General features: G+C 35.3%; 2 protein-coding genes across 7 annotated transcripts; one reads left to right on the top strand and one right to left on the bottom strand.

Annotated features, from left to right (window-relative positions):
• The first annotated feature begins 308 nt into the window (after positions 1-308).
• On the top strand, positions 309-12,506 carry cant1b (calcium activated nucleotidase 1b). 6 transcript variants are annotated; one of them, XM_048171805.1, is made up of 5 exons: positions 7,651-7,707; positions 8,105-8,162; positions 9,214-9,855; positions 9,951-10,154; positions 11,535-12,506. In XM_048171805.1, exons 3-5 carry the CDS (start codon positions 9,231-9,233, stop codon positions 11,903-11,905), a joined length of 1,200 nt encoding a protein of 399 aa, XP_048027762.1. In that variant the 5' UTR covers positions 7,651-7,707; positions 8,105-8,162; positions 9,214-9,230; the 3' UTR covers positions 11,906-12,506. The 6 variants fall into 6 exon arrangements, with proteins under 6 accessions (XP_048027761.1, XP_048027764.1, XP_048027759.1 ...); XM_048171806.1 differs by having other exon boundaries at positions 7,653-7,707; positions 9,217-9,855; XM_048171804.1 differs by lacking the exons at positions 7,651-7,707; positions 8,105-8,162 and adding an exon at positions 309-465.
• On the bottom strand, positions 12,467-22,852 carry ogal (O-GlcNAcase like). The gene is made up of 16 exons (XM_048171801.1): positions 22,666-22,852; positions 22,399-22,450; positions 22,219-22,316; positions 22,012-22,142; positions 21,418-21,589; positions 19,637-19,735; positions 19,208-19,486; positions 18,991-19,089; positions 18,160-18,425; positions 16,313-16,487; positions 16,144-16,229; positions 15,985-16,077; positions 15,821-15,891; positions 15,627-15,747; positions 15,400-15,523; positions 12,467-12,830 (listed from the first exon to the last, which is right to left on the bottom strand). Exons 1-16 carry the CDS (start codon positions 22,706-22,708, stop codon positions 12,694-12,696), a joined length of 2,046 nt encoding a protein of 681 aa, XP_048027758.1. The 5' UTR covers positions 22,709-22,852; the 3' UTR covers positions 12,467-12,693.
• Between the last annotated feature and the right edge of the window lie 111 nt (positions 22,853-22,963).

Here is a 22,963-nt window from a genome sequence, read left to right as displayed (position 1 = left end):
GGAGGAGCGACACTATTTAAAGGCAAACTCACTTTTTACTCATTGTACACTTATAATATTCTTAACATTATTTCAGGTCTATTTTATGACATTAGATGCATTGTATCCAAAATCTCATGAATATTATGATATTGCTCGACGATCTTCCGCACTTTCGGGTTGCGTAACCTAATTAATATGCAAGAGCGAAGTCTTCAGTGATTGGCCAGCTTTCATGGCACTCATTTGCCGACTTCTGCTTTCAACCAATCAGCTAAGCATACTGGGCGAGCGTGGCGTTACGTAATTAATATTCAAGAGCCAAGTCTTCGGCGTCGCGTTTGATGGGCGGGGCTTCGCGTTACCGGTGTGTTGGCAGCCGGCGGTTCGTTTCGTTCTGAACGGCGAGGAAACGGTGTCGGAAACACAGGATGGAGCGGGGGTGAAATAACTCGTCATCACACAAGACTAAACTGAGAGAAATAAGTAAGTATATGATGTAATTTGATAGAAATATTGAGGAAATTCAGAGCGGTTTGTCCTCAGACTCATAAAGGGTTAAATTCGGTTATTCAGCAAAAAACTGCCGGGAGTTTCTTCAGTTTAATGTGTTTTTAGTTAAAATTACATTCTCCAAGAACTCATTATATCATCGTCCGAGTCACTGAGGGAAATAAAAACATTTAAACGCTCATAATACACTTTGTTTCGTTTATAAAAGTCTCTTGATGAGGTTTATTTTAGGAGAAAAACTTCGTTTAGTAATTTTCCGCTCGGACAAACATTAAGAAAGCTTAAATCTATCAGACTGGATATTTGTGATGAGATTTAATGCACTGTGTGTTTGTGTATGTGAGTAAACTATGTAAATAAAGCTGCGCGTGTGTACAGGAGCTCTGCGCATGCGCAGATCACGGCACTTCCGGGCTTTTAAAGTTTAATTCTCCCACTGCAGCAGCAGTAAAGATGATTGATTACATGATCATCAAAGTTAGCCAAGTTATTACAACTTTCATTCATATTAACAAATATTGTAACATTATATCAGGAGTTTCAGACTTTAAAGACTCAGAGATCATCGCTTATAAAAGTTATAATAACTTTCACTAAGAACATGATCTAACATTACTGCAATATATAACGATTAACCGTGCATTAGTAGGAAATATAAGTATTATTAACCCTTTCATGGATGAATTGACAGCCTCAGTGAGGATTTTTTCCCCCTGTGTTTTTATTGCTCTTAGGGCATGAAAACAAGATTTGAACTTTTTTTTTTTTAACCCATTATTCAGAGATTTTCAGATGTCCACTTGAGTGGACAGTATGCACCTGAAAATATATTGTATTAAACAATATTAAATGGTAATAACATAGTAATACTAACAAACCAATGAATAAAATTATATAAAAACATGTAAAAACTATATACAAAAATATAATCCCACTTTAGTTATTGCAAATGCATCTGCAGATAGAGGAACTTCATATGAGTTCAATGTCACATGTCTTTGACATCAGAACATGAAGACATGATTCAATCAAAGATTTTTATAACCAGTGAAGGTCCAACTCTGTGGAAACCAGACTCTGACTATTTAGAAAACACTCACACTTCCTCTAGTCTACCAGAGTACGTCAATTTACCCTTATTAGCTGACAATTCTGATTGTTTAAAATTGACAAATTTCTACTGTAGCTCTTTAACCTTAGACTGAAATCAAAATTGATCTATTGATGTTTTCAGACTGTGGAAAAACTAGCGATCAGGTGTTTTCAATCTCATCTGAAATGAGCAGTGTTGGGGTAACGCATTGCAAGTAACGTGCATTAGTAATCAGATTACTTTTTGATGTAACGAGAAAAGTAACGCATTACAAGAAATGTGCATTAGTAATCAGATTACTTTTTCGATGTAACAAGTAATGTATTACAAGTAACGTGCATTAGTAATCAGATTACTTTTTGATGTTACGAGTAAAGTAACCCATTACAAGAAACATGCATTAGTAATCAGATTCCTTTTTAATGTAACGAGAAAAGTAACGCATTGCAAGTAATGTGCATTAGTAATCAGATTACTTTTTGATGTTACAAGTAACGCATTACAAGAAATGTGCATTAATAATCAGATTACTTTTTTAATGTAACGAGAAAAGTAACGCATTGCAAGTAATGTGCATTAGTAATCAGATTACTTTTTGATGTTACAAGTAACGCATTACAAGAAATGTGCATTAGTAATCAGATTCCTTTTTCGATGTAACGAGAAAAGTAACGCATTACAAGAAACGTGCATTAGTAATCAGATTACTTTTTCGATGTAACAAGCAAAGTAACGCATTACAAGTAACATGCATTAGTAATCAGATTCCTTTTTTGATGTAACGAGAAAAGTAACGCATTGCAAGTAACGTGCATTAGTAATCAGATTACTTTTTGATGTTACAAGTAACGCATTACAAGAAATGTGCATTAGTAATCAGATTCCTTTTTCGATGTAACGAGAAAAGTAACGCATTACAAGAAACGTGCATTAGTAATCAGATTACTTTTTCGATGTAACAAGCAAAGTAACGCATTACAAGTAACATGCATTAGTAATCAGATTCCTTTTTTGATGTAACGAGTAAAGTAACGCATTGCAAGTAACGTGCATTAGTAATCAGATTACTTTTTCGATGTAACAAGCAAAGTAACGCATTACAAGTAACATGCATTAGTAATCAGATTCCTTTTTTGATGTAACGAGAAAAGTAACGCATTACAAGAAACGTGCATTAGTAATCAGATTACTTTTTCGATGTAACGAGAAAAGTAACGCATTACAAGAAACGTGCATTAGTAATCAGATTACTTTTTGATGTAACGAGTAAAGTAACGCATTGCAAGTAACGTGCATTAGTAATCAGATTCCTTTTTTAATGTAACGAGAAAAGTAACGTATTGCACGAAACGTGCATTAGTAATCAGATTCCTTTTTTAATGTAACGAGAAAAGTAACGCATTGCAAGTAATGTGCATTAGTAATTAGATTACTTTTTGATGTTACAAGTAACGCATTACAAGAAATGTGCATTAGTAATCAGATTACTTTTTCGATGTAACGAGTAAAGTAACGCATTGCAAGTAATGTGCATTAGTAATCAGATTCCTTTTTCGATGTAACGAGAAAAGTAACGCATTACAAGAAACGTGCATTAGTAATCAGATTACTTTTTGATGTAACGAGTAAAGTAACGCATTGCAAGTAACGTGCATTAGTAATCAGATTACTTTTTCGATGTAACAAGCAAAGTAACGCATTACAAGTAACATGCATTAGTAATCAGATTCCTTTTTTGATGTAACGAGAAAAGTAACGCATTACAAGAAACGTGCATTAGTAATCAGATTACTTTTTCGATGTAACAAGTAATGTATTACAAGTAACGTGCATTAGTAATCAGATTACTTTTTGATGTAACGAGTAAAGTAACGCATTGCAAGTAACGTGCATTAGTAATCAGATTCCTTTTTTAATGTAACGAGAAAAGTAACGTATTGCACGAAACGTGCATTAGTAATCAGATTCCTTTTTTAATGTAACGATTTGCACCAGCGCGCTCCAAAAGTGTGATAAGATTTGCGCGAGCCGTTCTTATGATCAAATAGAACGTTCTCAATAGAATTCAAAGGGGTTTCATATGAATTCTATTCAGAATGTAGTAAAACTTTATGGAGAAAGTCATCATGATCTAAAAACAGCCAGTAAAAAGACTGATAAAAAAGAGGGGAAAACATGATGATGATCTTGCAAGCATTTTAAACTTCTCATGACCACCTTTACTAGAATTTATCACGTTCTATTGTATTTATTGTGGTACATTTTAACTAACTTGCTTGAAGAATTTAAAATATATAATCTATTAAGGCAATAGATTTAAAAAAGAGAGAAAAAAGTTAACATTGCCCTAAGCATGCAACGAGGAGCCATCAATGGTCTAGCTGTAATTATATCCTTATTGTAACAATTACAAGAACTACTTTTTCATAAGGCCAAGTACAAGTTAGAATCATGGATCTTCTTGAAGTATTGACTAAACTTTAGTTTTCCTCATGTGTAAAATGTGTTCTGCTAATATGACAGATATGCCCATTAGGAAAAACCTGGCTGTATTCCAAGAATCAACAAGTTCGGTATAAGAACATTTTAAGTAGATAGTTTGACTTCCCATGGCACTTTGTAAACAAGTAATTGTTAACTATAGGCTGTTACTTTATTGCAGTTGTGTTATCAACCAACTTTGCATGTGTGGACCATTTTGCAAAAATAAAGCAACAAACAAATAAATAAACCTCACGAGGGAGCAAACCCAAACTCCTCGCAACCAAGGAAGACAACCAGTCCCCCATCCCAATTGGAAGTGAACAAAATCGAGTAAATTACCCTTTGAAAGTAACTTGATACTTCAAATAAAGATTGCATCAATTACATCGTTACACCAGTAGGTGGTGACAAATGATTGTTAAAAATGTATTCATCATTGAATCATTCATTACAAAGAATTGTTCAAAAACGTTGATTCATCTATGAAACAAGTGACATCTTTATAATCGAGTCATTGAATCATTTATTCAAACCGATTTTTATAAGATAATTCATTCAAAATAATTAATGTTTTTTTGTAAATAGACTGCAGCAGCTAACATGATGTCAGAATCAGTAAATTACATTTTTTTTTTTTTTTTTTTTTTTTTTTTTTTAAATTCAGAATCATGGGAGAATTGTGAACACTGTTTAAAAAAAAAATATTCTCAATTTCCATAATCTTGCAGCTTATTGAGTAAAAATCAGCAGTTGAAATTATTTCAGCGAATATTAGAATAAAACTGCATGTTCAGGTAGCAATGTTTTTTTTTTTTTTTTTTTTTAAACTTCATGTCTATGGTAACATCCTCAAAAGTTTTATAAAATGATAAACATCACATTTCAACCCTTTTAACCATTGTTTAAGAAAAGGGATGAGTGAATATTATTATGTTTACATTATTATCCAAATTATTTTGCTTTTTAGAATGCACATCAGCTTCCTTTTGCATTAAAACTGGATTCCCTTTTAAATGTGTAATTGTTGATTTTCAAAGTATACTAAACTGAGTGGTAGCAAAGACTATAGAATAACACTTAAAGGGACTTTGGTGGTAGCCATCCAAAACATTCAGTTTTTAACCTGAGGACAAATGTATTTAAAATGTTTGTGACATGTTCAATTCAGTCTGCACCACATATGCAAATTTCTAGACAATGTATCTTTAATTTGGCCAAAATCAAACAGGTTATTTTCTCCAAGCAAAGATTCTGTTGAATTAACATGTTTGTGCCACACACAATTCATAAATGTTGTTCATTGACCTTTCAATGTGCTTGCTTGATAATTAAGAAAATATTGTTTGGAGGAAACATGAAATAGGCCTGTTTAATGTTAGCATATTATATAATCGTATAATATTTTATATTTAAATATATCTGAAAAGTCATTGAAAAAAAAATCCTTCCCATATAGAGTCCCCCCAGTGAATCTCAGCCATTTCCAGCCCTGGTTACAAGTAACGCATTACAAGAAATGTGCATTAGTAATCAGATTACTTTTTCGATGTAACGAGTAAAGTAACGCATTACAAGAAACGTGCATTAGTAATCAGATTACTTTTTCGATGTAACAAGTAATGTATTACAAGTAACGTGCATTAGTAATCAGATTACTTTTTGATGTAACGAGTAAAGTAACGCATTGCAAGTAATGTGCATTAGTAATCAGATTACTTTTTCGATGTAACAAGCAAAGTAACGCATTACAAGTAACGTGCATTAGTAATCAGAATCCTTTTTCGATGTAACAAGTAAAGTAACGCATAACAAGTAACGTGCATTTGTAATCAGATTACTTCTTGATGTAATGAGTAAAGTAACGCATAACAAGTAACGTGCATTAGTAATCAGATTACTTCTTGATGTAATGAGTAAAGTAACGCATAACACGAAACGTGCATTAGTAATCAGATTCCTTCTTGATGTAATGAGTAAAGTAACGCATTGCAAATAATGTGCATTAGTAATCAGATTACTTTTTCGATGTAACAAGTAAAGTAACGCATAACAAGTAACGTGCATTAGTAATCAGATTACTTCTTGATGTAACGAGTAAAGTAACGCATTGCAAATAATGTGCATTAGTAATCAGATTACTTTTTCGATGTAACAAGTAAAGTAACGCATAACAAGTAACGTGCATTAGTAATCAGATTACTTTTTGATGTAACGAGTAAAGTAACGCATTGCAAATAATGTGCATTAGTAATCAGATTACTTAGTAATCAGATTACTTTTTCGATGTAACAAGTAAAGTAACGCATAACAAGTAACGTGCATTAGTAATCAGATTACTTCTTGATGTAACGAGTAAAGTAACGCATTGCAAATAATGTGCATTAGTAATCAGATTACTTTTTGATGTAACGAGTAAAGTAACGCATTGCAAATAATGTGCATTAGTAATCAGATTACTTTTTCGATGTAACAAGTAAAGTAACGCATAACAAGTAACGTGCATTAGTAATCAGATTACTTCTTGATGTAACGAGTAAAGTAACGCATTGCAAATAATGTGCATTAGTAATCAGATTACTTTTTCGATGTAATAAGTAAAGTAACGCATAACAAGTAACGTGCATTAGTAATTAGATTACTTCTTGATGTAATGAGTAAAGTAACGCATAACACGAAACGTGCATTAGTAATCAGATTCCTTCTTGATGTAATGAGTAAAGTAACGCATTGCAAATAATGTGCATTAGTAATCAGATTACTTTTTCGATGTAACAAGTAAAGTAACGCATAACAAGTAACGTGCATTAGTAATCAGATTACTTCTTGATGTAACGAGTAAAGTAACGCATTGCAAATAATGTGCATTAGTAATCAGATTACTTTTTCGATGTAACAAGTAAAGTAACGCATAACAAGAAACGTGCATTAGTAATCAGATTACTTTTTGATGTAACGAGTAAAGTAACGCATTGCAAATAATGTGCATTAGTAATCAGATTACTTTTTCGATGTAACAAGTAAAGTAACGCATAACAAGTAACGTGCATTAGTAATCAGATTACTTCTTGATGTAATGAGTAAAGTTATTTGAACAAACTAGAACATCATTACTAGAGTTTTATAGTTGAACTCCGTCCGCTGGTCTGATTTGATTAATTCTGTGAGAGATCAGATACAGAGAGAACTTCATGTTCAATCTGGTTTTCAATCATTTACCTAAACAAATCAGCTTTTTTTTTTTTTTCAAGAGAAACTTGACCTCAGATCTACACACCTTTAGAGGGATCGCAAAAACTGTATAATTCATTATTAGAGCGAGTCTTTAATCTTCGGGTTGGTCCCGAGAACAAATGAACTCTTAAATCAAGTTTCACATTTCTGAAGGTATTACCGATTTAGAGAACAAATGTGGTCTCGGGTGTAATAATAAGGTGCTTTATACGGTTTAAAGCTGTGTGATTTGCAGGTTTTGAGTCTGAAGGTTAATGTGTATTTCAGTAGGTTAGGGTTCAGTATTTGCCTCGTCACTGTTGCGTGGCTCAGTGATCTCAGATGAGCTCTGGGAGAGACTGATAATAAAGACACAAGAGAGACGACAAACACTGAATGAACACCAGACATGAGAGGCAGAAAGAGAGGTAGAGAATCATTCATGCTCCTCTTCAATGGGGCTTTTTTATTTATTACTATATTAGTTTGTTTTTGACAAGAGTGAGTATTTGGACATTAAAACTGACCCACGCTTCTAATGGGACTTATTTACTAAGAAACTATTATTTTTTGGGGAATGATGGAGTATTTTTATATTTTACAAATCTGCTAGAAAAAATACTTTTATTTTTTTTAATAGATTATGGTTGTCATAACTAAAAATAAATATATGAATTTAATTCCTTTTACTTTTAAATGTACTATTGTACTACTTTATAAAGGTTTTGTGCTGTTGGCTGAACTTCAGAACAATGTTAATTGTGTTATAATTGCTCATTTTTTTAGACTTGTTGGTTCACCAGATCAATCTCTCACCTTTCACAGGTAAAGTCATGGTTGCCGTGCCAACGATTACGTAACGAGTGCTGTGATTGTTTGACAGGTTTGTGTCGCAGACGTGTTTTGTGTCACAGTTAAAGCTTGTTTTCTGATGTATTGACGCTTGGGGCCGCAGAAGCGTGTGATTCCTCAATGAAGCGTGTAGTAATGACTCGGGCAGGTTGTTAAACAGCCGTGTTTTTCCCTCGTGACATCGTTACAGTGATGTTTGCTGTTGTTTCAGTGCTGCAGCGTTCATGGGAAAACTCATCAAGATATTTAATGAGCTCAGACGTGATGTTTCAAACCACATGCTCTTTATCAGACTTGATTTTTGTTTGGTTGTGCACCTGATTTTGATCATTTTATGGATGTGCATGCTTTCTATGATTGTTTGAGCATTTATTTAAAATGCCTCTTTAAAAAAAAAAAAAAAAAAAAGTTAATATTTTTCTAATGTTTTTTGTATTTCATTCACTGAGGCAGTCAGACATATTCGGTTTGGTATGATCAGCGTTCCCATTCCTTAAGGATCTGATTTGGGAATCCTGCATCTGGAAATGTGATAGTCACACAGCCGGAGCTCAGACGAATATAAACTCTGCATCTGAATGAGTTTATTAGTAGGCGACTGTTATGCGTTTTTAAAGTCCCCCTGTAGTCAATAATTTTATCCCCTAAAACTATATTTGATCACCAAAATGACATATTTAAACATTTTTTCCTGTGAAAAAATGCCTTAAAATAGCTAGAATGTAACTCTACACAATTTAATATATGCAGATTCATTAATATGCAAATGAGCCCCGCCTCCACTCACTCATACAGGTGAAGTTTGGTGTGTGTAAATCTGCTGAAGAGGAGATTTCTGACTTAAACTCACTGCCTTTTAAAGATCTGCAGATGCAAAGAGATCAAGTGCAATAAAATAAACACTTATGGATGTTTTCTTTCCACGTTATGGAAGAAAAACAGACCAAAACTGACCAGTGCGTAAAAAAACCCAAAAAAACACTTGTTTTGTCTTGCATTAAATCTTGGATTTGCATCCCGAGATGTTTTATTATGGAACGATTGAATAATAAATTGACTGTTGTTTCTCTTCTCTGTGTCAGTAGGGAGCCGTGACTCCATGCACTCTATGCGGGTTCCTGTTCATGGTGACTCCATGTTCTCCTCCATCACCAGCTCCGTCTCCGACCCCCGCTTCCGCTTCCGATGGCGGGCCATCACCGTGGCGACCCTGCTGGCCCTGGGCGTCCTCCTGTACCTGCACCAGACATCGAGCGGCTCCTCTGAGCACGGCTCCGACAGCCAGCGCTCGTGGCGTTCCAGCCGGGATGTATCGGGCGTGATGGCGGCGGCCGAATCGGTGGACTCGCGTTACAACGACACGTACCCGCTCAGTCCTCCGGAACACACGACCAGTGGCGTCCGCTACCGGATCGGAGTGATAGCAGACCTGGACACGAACTCGCGCAGTCAGAAGGACAACACGTGGTTCAGCTATCTGAAGCGAGGCCACCTGCTGGTGTCCGACAGCGGGGACAGCGTGTCCGTGGAGTGGGATCCGGACACGGTGGTTCTGGAGAGTCATCTGTCGGAGAAGGGCCGTGGCATGGAGCTGTCCGAGCTGGTGGCGTTTAACGGGCACCTGTACAGCGTGGATGACCGCACCGGTGTGGTGTACCGGATAGAGGGCAACAGAGCCGTGCCGTGGGTCATTCTGACGGACGGAGACGGCAGCGTGTCTAAAGGTTGATAAAACTATAAAACTTGCTGTACTGTCTTGCTACATGCTCAAAAGTATGACCCTTTGACCTTTTTTGTGACCTTTGACCCTTCGTTGCAGGTTTTAAAGCGGAGTGGTTGGCTGTGAAGGACGAGCGTCTGTATGTCGGTGGTCTCGGGAAGGAGTGGACGACCATCACCGGAGAGTTTGTCAACAATAACCCGGAGTGGATTAAGGTGGTTGGGTTTCACGGCGACGTGGAGCACGAGAACTGGGTGCCGCGATATAACGCGCTGAAGAAAGCAGCTGATATTAAACCACCAGGTGAGTGGACAGCATTTATACATGCATGATCACATGACCGGCTGTGGCTGGAGAAACACAAACTCACTCTGACGGGACGCTGACGTCCAATACGCTTAATTTCTTAAAAAACTGAATGAAAAAAAAATAAAAAATCAGACTAATAAAATAAAACATAAATAATGATAAATTCACCCATGTAAACCTGTTTCTGGAAAATGTGTGTTTTAATAAATACTAACTTATATATTATCTTATTATATACTATCTTATAAAATGTCTTCCATAAATAAATAAATAAATAAATATATATATTTATTATATATATATAATATACATTGTGTGTATATTATATAATGTTATATACTATCTTTATATATATATATATATATAAAATCTTATTATACTCTATATTATATTCTTAATATATACAATCATATATTCTTATTATATATATATATATATAATCTATTGTCTTAAATATTACATACTATCTTGTATATATACACTGACTTATATGGTATATACTAATATATATATAAAATCATATATATAATATAATATATAATATCATAAACTATATTATATATATATTTTTATTATATACTATCTTATACATACTGACTTATGTTATACAATTTTATACATAAGAGTATATAATATATAAGATTGTATATAACATAAGACAATATATAGAAGATAGTATATAAGACAGTATCTATAAGATAGTATATAACAATATACTACATAAGATCGTAAATAATATATATAATATAGTATACATAAGAGTATATAAGATATAGTATATAATATATACATTATATATATTATTTACTATCTTATGTAGTATTTGTTAAATACTATCTTATATATACTGTCTTTATATATATATAATAGTATATTATATATCTTATGCACTATTATATTATACTATCTTATGTAGTATATATTGTTATATACTATCTTATAGATACTGTCTTATATATTATATATACTATCTTATATAATTATACTTTATATTCTTATATATTATACACTGTTATGTATACTATATTATATATATTATTTACTTTTATAGTATATGCTATATAATATCTTGTATATACTGTTATATATTGTTAAATACTATATTAATTATCTTATATATTATATACATTTATATATTGTCTTGTTATATACTAATGTATAATATCTTAGTAAATAACATATAACTTATAATATACAAGTATATATTATATACTACAATATAGTATGTTATTTTGTATATTATATACTTTAATAATGTGTGTGTGTGTGTGTGTGTAATATATATATATATATATGAATTGTGTGTGTATTATATAATGTCATATACTATCTTAATATATATATAATCTTATATCTCTTTCTTCCTTGTCTCAGGTTATCTGATCCACGAGTCGGCCGTGTGGAGCGAGCGTCTCCAGCGCTGGTTCTTCCTCCCTCGTCGCGCGAGCTCAGAACGCTACGAGGAAACCGCAGACGAGCGTCGCGGCACAAACCTCATCCTGAGCTGCTCGCCTGACTTCAGCCAAATCTCTGCGTCTCGCGTCGGCCCGTTGAAGCCCACGCTCGGCTTCTCCTCTTTCAAGTTCATCCCAGACACCGACGATCAGATCGTACTGGCGCTCAAATCAGAGGAGGACGCGGGGCGGATCGCCACCTACATAACGGCCTTCACGCTGGACGGACGAATCCTGCTGCCTGATACCAAGATCGGAGACGTCAAATATGAAGGACTGGAGTTCATATAGACAGAGAACGATCAGCGATCGATCGACACAAGCTGACTGCGCACATGAGACTCATCTCCATGATCAGTGGCGTCAAAATAAATTTATTTTTTAGACACAAAACATTGTTTTTGTGTGACGGACGTCCTCAATGTTGGACGCAACACTCACTACAGAAGCTCAGGGGACTGAAGCAACGGGAAACAGATGCAATAATAGAGGAAATCTCTAAGCAAACTCTAGAAATGTGGAGTCTAATAATTCCAATAATCGTCTTAAATAATTATTTGCCTTTGTTAAAAACTACAAAACCTCAAAAACTTATTTTATTGACAACACTTTACAATAAAGTCTATGCATTTGTTAATGCATTAGATAACATGAACTAACAACGCACAATATTTAGTAAATATTAATAAATGCAGTATTGTTAGTTCATGTTAACAAATGAGACTTTATTGTAAAGTGTTGCTGTTTGTCGTTATTTGTTGTTTTTTTAGTGTATGAACTACACTGGACATGTTTATATGATACTTCTTTGATTTATGGCATTAATATAAAGATAATCGTGAGACATGCATATTAAAATGAATATGCAAATAAAGCTTTATTATTAATTTGAGACATTTTGATTTCTTTTAGGTGTCCTTCAGTACAGAATTGATTTATAATGTTATTAATTTAGTGTTAATAAGTTTTATACAGATTTTCAAAACAAGCAAACACTCATGAATCAAAGAATCCAAACAAAAATCCATCTGAACATAAATTACCAGTCAGATGACTGTGTGTGTGTGTGAATGCAGGTGTCAGAGTTTAGTTCCCATGATGACCAGGTTTGTCGGAAGCCCTTCGACTTTAAGCACCTGGAACACGTTCAGCGTCTTGAGGAAGTCAAACATCCTTCTGTCGTTGGATCTGAACTCGCTGAAAACGCCTTTAGACCCTGAAAACATCCAGACAGAGTATTTACACTTCAAACCTTCCTCATGCCACACGTTCGCCTGTTCTGCACTGAGACACTAATGTAACGCTGTTCAACTCACGGAACACAGTCATTGGTCGAGTGTAGGCATGTGACGGTATTAAAGTTTCATGCTGAAGCTTTTATCACGGTATGCAGTATTATCACTATTGAAATAAGTTGCAAAAAAAGTGTTTAAGAACTCTGAATGTTTAAATATAATAATACAATACACAAAAAATATAAAGTAAAATTTTCAAACAGATTAAAGTGCAAAAGAATTAGGCTATACAGAACAACAGGAAATGAGCAATAGCTACATTTGTTACAGAAAGTATTATTTATAGTTAATGTTAGTTAAGAAACACAAATGATCATTGTTAGTTTGATCTCAGGTCCATTAAATAAGTTCTTTTGATTTTAGTAATGTTATTAAACAGTAACTAAGAAATTAAAAATAATTAATGCTTTATAAGTATTTTTCATTGTCAGTTTGGTAATAATGAATTAACATGTTAACTAATGAAGCCGTATGTCTCAAAGTTTTACCGGACAATAACAAATAATCAGAACATTTCTAATCATTAGGGCATGTTGTAGTCCAGATTAAAATATAAAAATGTTTAAGTTTGAAAATAAATACCCTATTAAGTCTTTAAGTATTTGGTGCTGTGATGAACAACATAGAAATTACAACAAAAATTAATGGCTGTTTGAAGCATTTTAAAACTGTCATTAGTTTGCGGGGTTTCTGGGGTAACCGCTGCATTTCTGCTGTTCCATCAGCGCCCTCTGCTGTCAGAGAGTGAACGTGCACTCTCATTCAGCTCTTTCACTCGTTCCGCCATGTGCTTCTCGTGCACTTTGGGCTTGTTCACATCTGAGCGCGTGTCCTTTTGACGCAGAATACGGCGGTGTTGGGCGTTTTATACGGCTGACGGGGAAAGTATTCTTAACCCTTATGCAGTCTTCGCATAAGGGACTACACTCGTGGTCTTCGGTGTCTCTGGAGACCCCGGCAACAAAATGCAATTTTGTAACAGTATAATATATTTTTTAAAAACCAATTTTACTCTGTTTATTAATGTTTTTACTCAACATTTGTGCAGTTTTTGGAGGATTTGTGATATCTTTTAAATTTATATAAATAATTAAAAAATATTTTTTTAAATAGGTTTTTATGCAGCTTTTTATGTAAAATTCACTTTATGAAAGGCCCAGATTTCTAACTTTCATTCATGGGGATAACATGCATAATTTGACATGGTTTAGTGTGAGATTTTTGCCCATCTTTTGGAAAATAAAGTTATAAAAGTAAAAAAAACTATAATTTTTACCAGTAGATGGCTGCAGAGCTCCACTATTTGCTATTTGACTGACTGAAAGACATCTTTTCACAAATTTTTTTTCAGTTGGATTCATATCTAAATGTTATGAAATCACAATTATAACAATAAAAATTACTTTTTACTAAGTTTAGCATTTTTTGTACTGAAAAAAATCAGTTTTTCAATAATATTATCAATAATGTAACCCACAGAGACCCCACTTAGAAACTGGACAAAATCCATTCTCAAAATCAGAAACAACGCACAAAAATGCAAAAAACATCCCCAATACAAAATAAACATGCTCACACACACACGCACGCACGCACACAAAAATAAAAATTATTTTATTATTTTATTATTTTTATTATAAAATTATTATTGAAAAACTGATTTTGCCCTGCACAAAAAATGCTAAACTTTGACAAAGTAATTTTTATTGCTATAATTGTGATTTCATAACATTTAGATATGAATCCAACTGAAAAAAACTTGTGAAAAGAGTCTTTCAGTCAGTCAAATAGTGCAGCTCTGGCGCCATCTACTGGTAAGTGATTTTTTTTTTTTTTACTTTTAAAACTGCATTTTTCAAAAGATGGGCAAAAATCTCACACTAAACCATGTCAAATTATCCGTGTTATCCACATGAATGAAAGTTAGAAATCTGGGCCTTTTATAAAGTGAATTTTACATAAAAAAAGCCTGTAATGTTCATGCATAAAATGCCTATTTCAACAAATATTTTTTAATTTATTTATATAAATTTAAAAGATATCACAAATCCTCCAAAAACTGCACAAATGTTGAGAAAAAACATTAATATACAGAGTAAAATTACATTAGTTATTAAAAAAATTTATCATATTGTTACAAAATTACATTTTGTTGCCACGAAGACCACGAACGTAACTTTTTTTTTTACACTAACATAAAAACAAGATATCCAATTTTTTTTTTTATTTATAGATCTTAAAAGTGTTAACCACCGTACAAAGTCTCATGCCATTTGGACAAAGAGAACATTTTTTTTAATTTGAGCAAACATCATTTGCAGGTCAAAAAGACCCTGAGGACCGCATAAGGGTTAAATGCAATATTAAAATTATAATAATTGGTAATAAATTGTTATTTACGGCCTTTTGAAGTGCCCACGATAACAATATCATGCATATTCATTATCGTGATATATCGGCACATCTAATCGAGTGTGTTGTCAAACTCACCGCTGTCTCTCAGCGCTGACAGCACCTGTAGAATCAGACGCTTGGCTGCATCGTGATCTGGGACTTTTGAGTGGATCTGAAGAGCCATGACTGATGGGAAATCCTGCAGCATCGTCTCTGGATACTGGAGGAAAGACATGAAAAACAAACATTAAAGCATGAAAACCTGTTCTAGTAGAGCGCAAAAACACAATCAAGGAAGTACAAAGGAAACATCACTTCCGTACCTGAGATTTAGTCATGGCCGTCTTTGCATCACTGAGAGCGAACACGTAACCGCAAACCCCAGACGCATCATCTAGTATCAGACTGCAGTTCTGCGACGGCGTCACGTGACCCTCGACCAGCCTGAGAGGAGCGGAGCAGCAGTGAGCGAATGAGAGATTCGATTAAACGTTCAGCGATTATCTGAGATTCTCACCGGTCGCCAACCAGCTCGACCTTCTGCTGCGTCTCAGTCTGCATCTCTTTAAAGATCTTCATCACCTCCGGCTGAAAAACAAAACATTAAAAAGTCATACAGGTTTGGAACGACATGCAGAAAATGATCATTTTGTGTGTACCTTCCCTTTAAGAGCGCGTCACCTGATCTTTAGGAGTGCAGGGCCGAATGGTGTACACGCGTGTGGCGGGAGGACTGCGGAACAGGTCGCGGTTTCCATGCGACGGCAGCATCCTCTAAAGGAACACAAACATCGTCAGGTCCGATCGCAGGTCAAAGGTCAGTGTCATAGGGAAGCATACCTGGAATTCTCCAGACAAAGCGCCTCTGAAGCCCCACGGCTCCGGATCGTCAGTCAAAGCCAGAGAAGGATGAGGCGTCCGCCCTCCTGCACCAAAACAACAGCAGACGCTTTGTTACAGCGCGTTCAGGACAGGAGGTTCTTACATGTGATTGGCTCTCGTCACTGACCCAGTGTTTTGACGTAGGCTTTGGCCATGGTGACGCCGCTCTTGATGTCACAGATGTAGTTGTAAAGGTCATAGAGGATGATCCTGTTGGGCACGTTGGACAGTCTGTTGAACATCTGCACTACAGCGCCGCACATTTCATCAAACTTCTCGGCTCTCTGTCGCCATTCTTTACCCTGCAGACATGAGACACACTTTTACATTCATGCATTAGAAGGATGCTTTCATTTAATTAAACTCACAGCTTTGTTGTTAAAGGATTAGTTCACTTTCAAATTAAAATTTCCTGATAATTTACTCATCCAAGATGTTCATGTCTTTCTTTCTTCAGTGGAAAAGAAATGAAGGTTTTTGAGGAAAACATTACGTCACGCGTGACCTTTCCAACATGATTACGTCATGCGTGGAGCATCACAGAGCAGTGCAAGACGAGGATTTGTGGTTAAAAAGTATATAATGTTTATTTTTTTTATGGTTTCTCTAGATAAGACTCTTATTCCTCGTCTGGGATCATGTAGAGCTCTTTGAAGCTGCACTGAAACTGACATTTGGACCTTCAACCCGTTGAACCCCAGTGAAGTCCACTATATGGAGAAAAATCCATTTCTTTTCGACTGAAGAAAGAAAGACATGAACATCTTGGATGACATGGAGGAGAGTAAATTGTCATTTTGAAGTGAACTAATCCTTTAACAGAGAGAGACGCTGAACAGACGCAGGTAATTCATGCACGCATCTCTCTTGATAATTAATTCACATAAATACAATAATTCATTTGTTCAAATAAATGTAATCTTACACACTACTTTATCTCTAAAGCGGACAGAATGCTTGATCGAACGAGTTGAATCTGATGAAAATAACCCTTATTTTTACCCTTCCAGTCAAATATTGTGCTGCAAACCTCATTAACAGCTTTCAGTAGTCAATGTTGGCAAATTACCATGGTATAAGAGGGATAATTCACGGCTAGCTGTGCATTAAACCATTTGAAAACCGTTTTTCACTGTGTCTAGCAGGGTTGCAACAAAAACCCCCAATTGCTACTCAAAACTAGCCCAAAACAATCGCTGTTCAGTAAAAATCACATCCTTTGGGGTAAAATTCACATTTTTGATGGGGTTCCCCTGGTAAAATTAGCATTCCAGGGGCTAAATATCATGTTATTGGGGTTGCTTCAACCAGCGGACACGAAAAACAAAGTTAAAGTAGCCCAATTCTGCAGGAAAACTGTTCATTTGAAAACATTTGTCATGCAGGATGGCAAATCAATGTCAGTTTGATGCTGAAGGACCAATCAGAAAGAAGCAGGGGGCGGGGCAAGTGTTGCAATCTTCATTACAGATAAATGCCAACAAGCCTGCATGTTCGGAGCGTGTATCAAACTGCCAAAGTCACGCCCCCCAGTGGTGAACCACTGAAATTCCGAAACACTTATGACGTTTACTGAAATCACGTGACTTTCACGTACGAATCAGTGGTTCGGAAAAGCTTCATGAAGCAGTGTTTTGAAATCGCCCATCACTAGATATTGTTGAATACAGTCGTTATTTTATTCTCTTAATAAGTATTCTCGTCTCTTCATAACATTAAGGTTGAATCACTGCAGTCACATGACTGTTTTAACGATGTCTTTAGTTCCTTTCTGGACCTTGAAAGTGTTGATTATATGGACGAGTCTCTCGAATTTCATCAAAAATATCTTAATTTGTGTTCTGAAGATGAACGAAGGTCTTACGGGTGTGGAACGACATGAGGGTGAGGAATTAATGACATTATTTTCATTTTTGGGTGAACTAACCCTTTAAATAATGTATGTCGGGATCATTATTATCGTCTCAATCTGACCTTTTCAGACTCGTCGGCCGCGTCGCCGAACGCTGCAGCGTCACAGTTGGAGCGCAGCCAGTGCAGCTCCTGCAGCATGACGAGGGCGGTCGGCCCGTGTTCGTACGGCAGGTAGAAGAGCTCCGCCAGCAGCGTCAGGTCCGCCAGCGTCAGCGGCTCGGCCGTGTACAGCGGGTTGTCTTTGGGTCCGGGAACATAACCGTCCGTCTGCATCGGCTCCTCTTCAGACGCGTCTCGTTTAGAGCGGCCGCCGCGAGCGCCAGAGCCTGACCACACAGGTACATCAATTCAATGAATCATATTTCACCCCAAAATAAGATATTTATTTAGCATTAAGAAAATGTGCCTATTAGGAACCTAAAGGGGTACTTCACCGAAATGGCTTTTCAATAAAACTTGGCTAGAAAAGGCGAAAGAAACTGGTGCTACCCTGACTAGAGGAAACAGAGAATAAGGCCTTTTGCCTTATAGGTAGAAAAACTTCAACTCCCATAATGCACTGGGAATGTTGCCATCCAAGGCCACGCCCACCAGTCTGCTCTGGATACACTTACCAGTCAAATACCGCCTTGCTTTAGTAGGAAATACTTCTTAGTAAACTTTTAGTCATTAGCAGGAGTGAGTTACTTTCGGTAAACATTGAATATTTACACATACTACTGACAGTGTAACAATACAAAGCGGGTTGAAAATCGGCAAAGCTACACTTTAAACTAAAAGAAAGTGAGAAATGTTGCTTTGGCAAAATACGTTTGCATTTTATTTCAGTTAATGTTTATTTCAAGTAATGAAAATGTTGGTTTTAGTCACGCATGATAGTTGTGTTTTTACCGTCAGGTTGATCAGCTCTATTAAACTCAACCAGCCAGTCTGTGAGTGCGAGCTGCAAAGCCTCATGGGGGTTGTAGTCCGACCCCTGATCGTCTCCATCTGTGGAGCGATGACATCATTTCACAGACAGATGGAGAGAGAGAGAGACGGACATCAGTACATGAGGAGAATATAACGCTCTCTTACATTTCATCTAAACACATTATGACATCATTACCCATGGGAACGTCTTTCTGTGCGTAGCTGGACTTGCACCATGTGGCCAGCATGTGAACCGCCACAAAATTGGGCTCAAATTCACAGTTGGGGTTGGTGAGGACGCCTCTGAGTTTAGGGATGAGCTCCGTGGGACGGTTCTTGAAGGGTCCCAGGAAGAGTCTCTGCGGGTCGTAGTCGTTGGCGTGGATGTTGTCCCAGATGACCGGCGGTCTCCTCAGAACAGCTGACACCTCCTCTATAGACGCCACACTGATGTCCTGCGACACCACCTTCGGCCCTGACCGGGACAAAAACAGATACTTACATATCATACAAATATGTACAAAATATTCCACATACTGATACAGTTATCCAATAAAGGGACAGGAAATGTTAAATAAATGTTGGGTAATGCAGATATTTCGCGACACTCCGGTGATGATGTCACCTGTCCAGAGAATGTCGATCCCAGCGTTGAGTTTCTCTCCGACCGTGTTCAGATACGCAGACAGAGGGACGCTGGGAGAGCAGAACGCAGCACAGTAATCTGCAGCGCAAACAACGAGAGTTAGTTCTGGGTGAAGAATGATGGGAAATATGCTATAATTCATGTATTTGTTTTAGAGATAATAGCTGTAACTGAACTGTGGAAAATGTCCATATTATATATTATTTTAGTTTTATTAATATTGTAAATTAACTTTTATTTTTAGCTTTCATATTAATTTAGGTTCATTTTTAGTCATTAAGTTATGTTCTTTTATCACTTTATTATTATTATTATTTAATATTGCTATTTAGGTTTAATTTATTTTTGCTTTATTTAATTTTAGTTAATTTTATTAATTAATTGTTATTATTTATTAATCTTTTATTTATTATTATTTATTAAATATTAATGTTTTATTTATTTTTTATTATATTTTTTATTTATTTAGTTAATTTTATTTATTTTTTAGTTATAATATTTATTATAGTGCTTCAACTTATTTCAGTATATTGCCAAGGCAAAATTTTTAATTTTTGTTTAGTTTGAGTTTTTCAACTAGTATTTGATTTTACTTCAGCTTCATTTCAATTAGGGCTGTCAAACGATTAATCACGATTAATCGCATACAAAATAAAAGTTTGAGTTTGCCTAATATATGTGGGTGTACTGTGTGTAATTATTATGTATATATAAATACAAACACATCCATGTATATATTTGAGAAGTATATGTATTTATTTATATTTTTATTTTTATTTAAATTTATATATAAATAAATTTTTTCGTACATAAATAACATATTTCTCTTAAATATATACATTAATTTGTGTGTATTTATATATGCATATTATTTACACACATTACTCACACATATATTATGCGAACTCAAACTTTTATTTTGTATGCGATTAATCGCAATTAATCGTTTGACAGCCCTAATTTCAATGAACAGAAATGTATTTAATATATAATGTTAACAGTTTTAGCTTTTGTTTTAGTTAACGATAATAATCCTGATGTGCAATATATTATAGGGTATGTACTATATGCTTTTGTCACTTTATTATTGTTATTTTTTTAATATTGCTATTTAGGTTTAATTTAATTAATTGAATTATTTTTACTGTTTACTCATATTTTATTTATTATTTATTAATATATTTTAAATATTTATTTATTATTATTTTAATATATTTTATTAATATTTATTAATTTATTATTATTTATTGAGTTAATTTTATTTATTTTTTAGTTATAATATTTATTATAGTGCTTCAACTTAAACTTATTTCAGTTTATTAAACATTACTTAGTTTTATTATTTATTTGTTTGTAGATGTTTTTTGTTTGTTTGTTTGTTTAATGCAAATTTCCCTTATGGAATAAACAAAGTTTTACGTTACCTTAAATTATGATTATTTTGTCAAGAGACAAACAGTGTTATTTTAATATCATTGATATACTATTATACTTTTTGTTAATATTTTGTATATTTCATATTCATATTATATTTTCTGTTTTCATTTGCTTTTAGTAATTTTGATGTTTTTTTATGTCTACGTAGTTTTTAGTAATTTTTAGTGTTAGTTTATTTACTTTTAGTTATTTTAGTACTTCAACTTAAACTACACAAAAATTAAAAATGTATCCAACTTAAAATAAGTTTATACGTTTTTATATTTGATTTTATTTCAGTTATTTTATGATTTTTTTAAAAGAATAATAAGCCTGTGTTTTACCGGTGGGGCAGAAGAGGAAGGTCTGCGGCTCCTCCAGGTGCAGAAACACCTCATTGGTCACGGACACCTGAGCTTCAGCAAATGAGCTGAAAGCTTCTTTATCAGCTGGACACATTTCTGTCTCGATGTCGTCAAACAGCAGCGCGAACGACCGGCAGCCAAACCCACACACCTGTCAGAACAAACAATTACATTGCTGAATAAAAATAAAACATTTGATGTTAAAGTGCCCCAGAATCGATTCGTCAGTCTCACTTCCTGCTGAACCTGAAACTAATTTGCATAATGCCCGCCTCTGCTCTTGATTGGCTGATCAGCGTCTCTTTGCCCCGCCCTCAAAGCATCAAGAGCTGAGATTCAGATATGATAATGAGCGTTTGGTTTCTGACCAATCACAGCAGAGGAGCTCTCAGAGGGGCGGGGTTTAGAGAGACCGAATCTTTGAACGAAGCGTTTCAGACACTGAGAGGAAAGAGCTGATGCTGCAGTGGATATTATGAGAACATTAAAGTGTTTTTTGACTTTGAATGAATGTGAATCTGTTGTAGAATCTTTATAATATCACTTTAAATAATAACTGATGCCTTTTTGCACCTGGCTCAGTTTCCTCTTGAGCGCCGCCACCTCTTTAGGGTTTGAGAAGGTGATGTCCAGCCCGGGTGAGAGGGCGTAGATGAACTCCACGTTATGCTCCTTAGCAGCAGAGATCAGCGTCATGAGTTGATCTGAAAGACACAATCAACTTCAGTCCCAGCTGGAATACAAGACTGATAGAAATATGACATATTTCACTCGTTTCACCTGCTTCCTCCAGGGAATACAGATCTCTCCAGTACATCCTGTGCTTGTAATCATCTTTTGGAGCGTACAGATACCCGTTCAAGCCCCATTTCTGCTCCCTGGGAAGATCATAACACGCACACAAGTGAGATAAATGATCTGATAACGCCTGATGGCATCTGATAACAGCGGTTCATTCACCTCCTGAAGAGCTCTTTCCTCTGGCTCATAGTCCACGGCCTCCCATAAAACCCTGCAGCACACAAAGGTCACTTCAGACATGGATAAATGATCACTGTGATGCTTCAATATAATGTAAATTAAAATTACAACAAGAATACACTCATTTGCAATGCATTTATAACATGTAATACTCTATATATGGTGTTTATAATGCATTTCTTTTACATGTTCCAGTACATTTTTAAAATACATTAGTTATTTCTATCATAAGTTATAGGGACTCACCCTCCACTACTCCACTCAGGAAGATCTTGGATTTCTTGGACATGATTTCTGGTTTTGCAGCGGATCAGACACACATGCAGCTCTTGAATGGATCAGAACTCGCTCGACGATCTCTCTCGATCTGCTGACACACACTCAGCTGTTTGGATGTTTATGTTTATAATCTCTCCACTTCCTTATTGTACGCGTGGTCACACCGACGCGCATGCGCGCTTCCTCAGCTGTCAAATAAACCCCGCCCTTCGCTTTCTGCCCCACTCTACAGTATTTCACAGAAATACACGACTAAAATGTTAGA

This window comes from Megalobrama amblycephala, linkage group LG21 (assembly GCF_018812025.1).
Source record: "Megalobrama amblycephala isolate DHTTF-2021 linkage group LG21, ASM1881202v1, whole genome shotgun sequence".
NCBI classification, from domain to species: Eukaryota; Metazoa; Chordata; class Actinopteri; order Cypriniformes; family Xenocyprididae; genus Megalobrama; species Megalobrama amblycephala.
The sequence above is the reverse complement of the archived record's forward strand: the minus strand, read 5'-3'. Positions and strand labels throughout refer to the sequence as shown.

Coding starts and splice junctions, on each gene's coding strand:
- ogal (XM_048171801.1), bottom strand. CDS start 22,708: ATGTCCAAGAAATCCAAGATCTTCCTGAGTGGAGTAGTGGAGG. Junction 15,892..15,984: donor CCTGCACTCCTAAAGATCAG/GTGACGCGCTCT, acceptor TTTGTTTTTCAG/CCGGAGGTGATGAAGATCTT. Junction 15,524..15,626: donor CGGCCATGACTAAATCTCAG/GTACGGAAGTGA, acceptor TCTTTCCTCCAG/TATCCAGAGACGATGCTGCA.
- cant1b (XM_048171802.1), top strand. Junction 9,856..9,950: donor AGACGGCAGCGTGTCTAAAG/GTTGATAAAACT, acceptor CCTTCGTTGCAG/GTTTTAAAGCGGAGTGGTTG. Junction 10,155..11,534: donor AGCTGATATTAAACCACCAG/GTGAGTGGACAG, acceptor TCCTTGTCTCAG/GTTATCTGATCCACGAGTCG.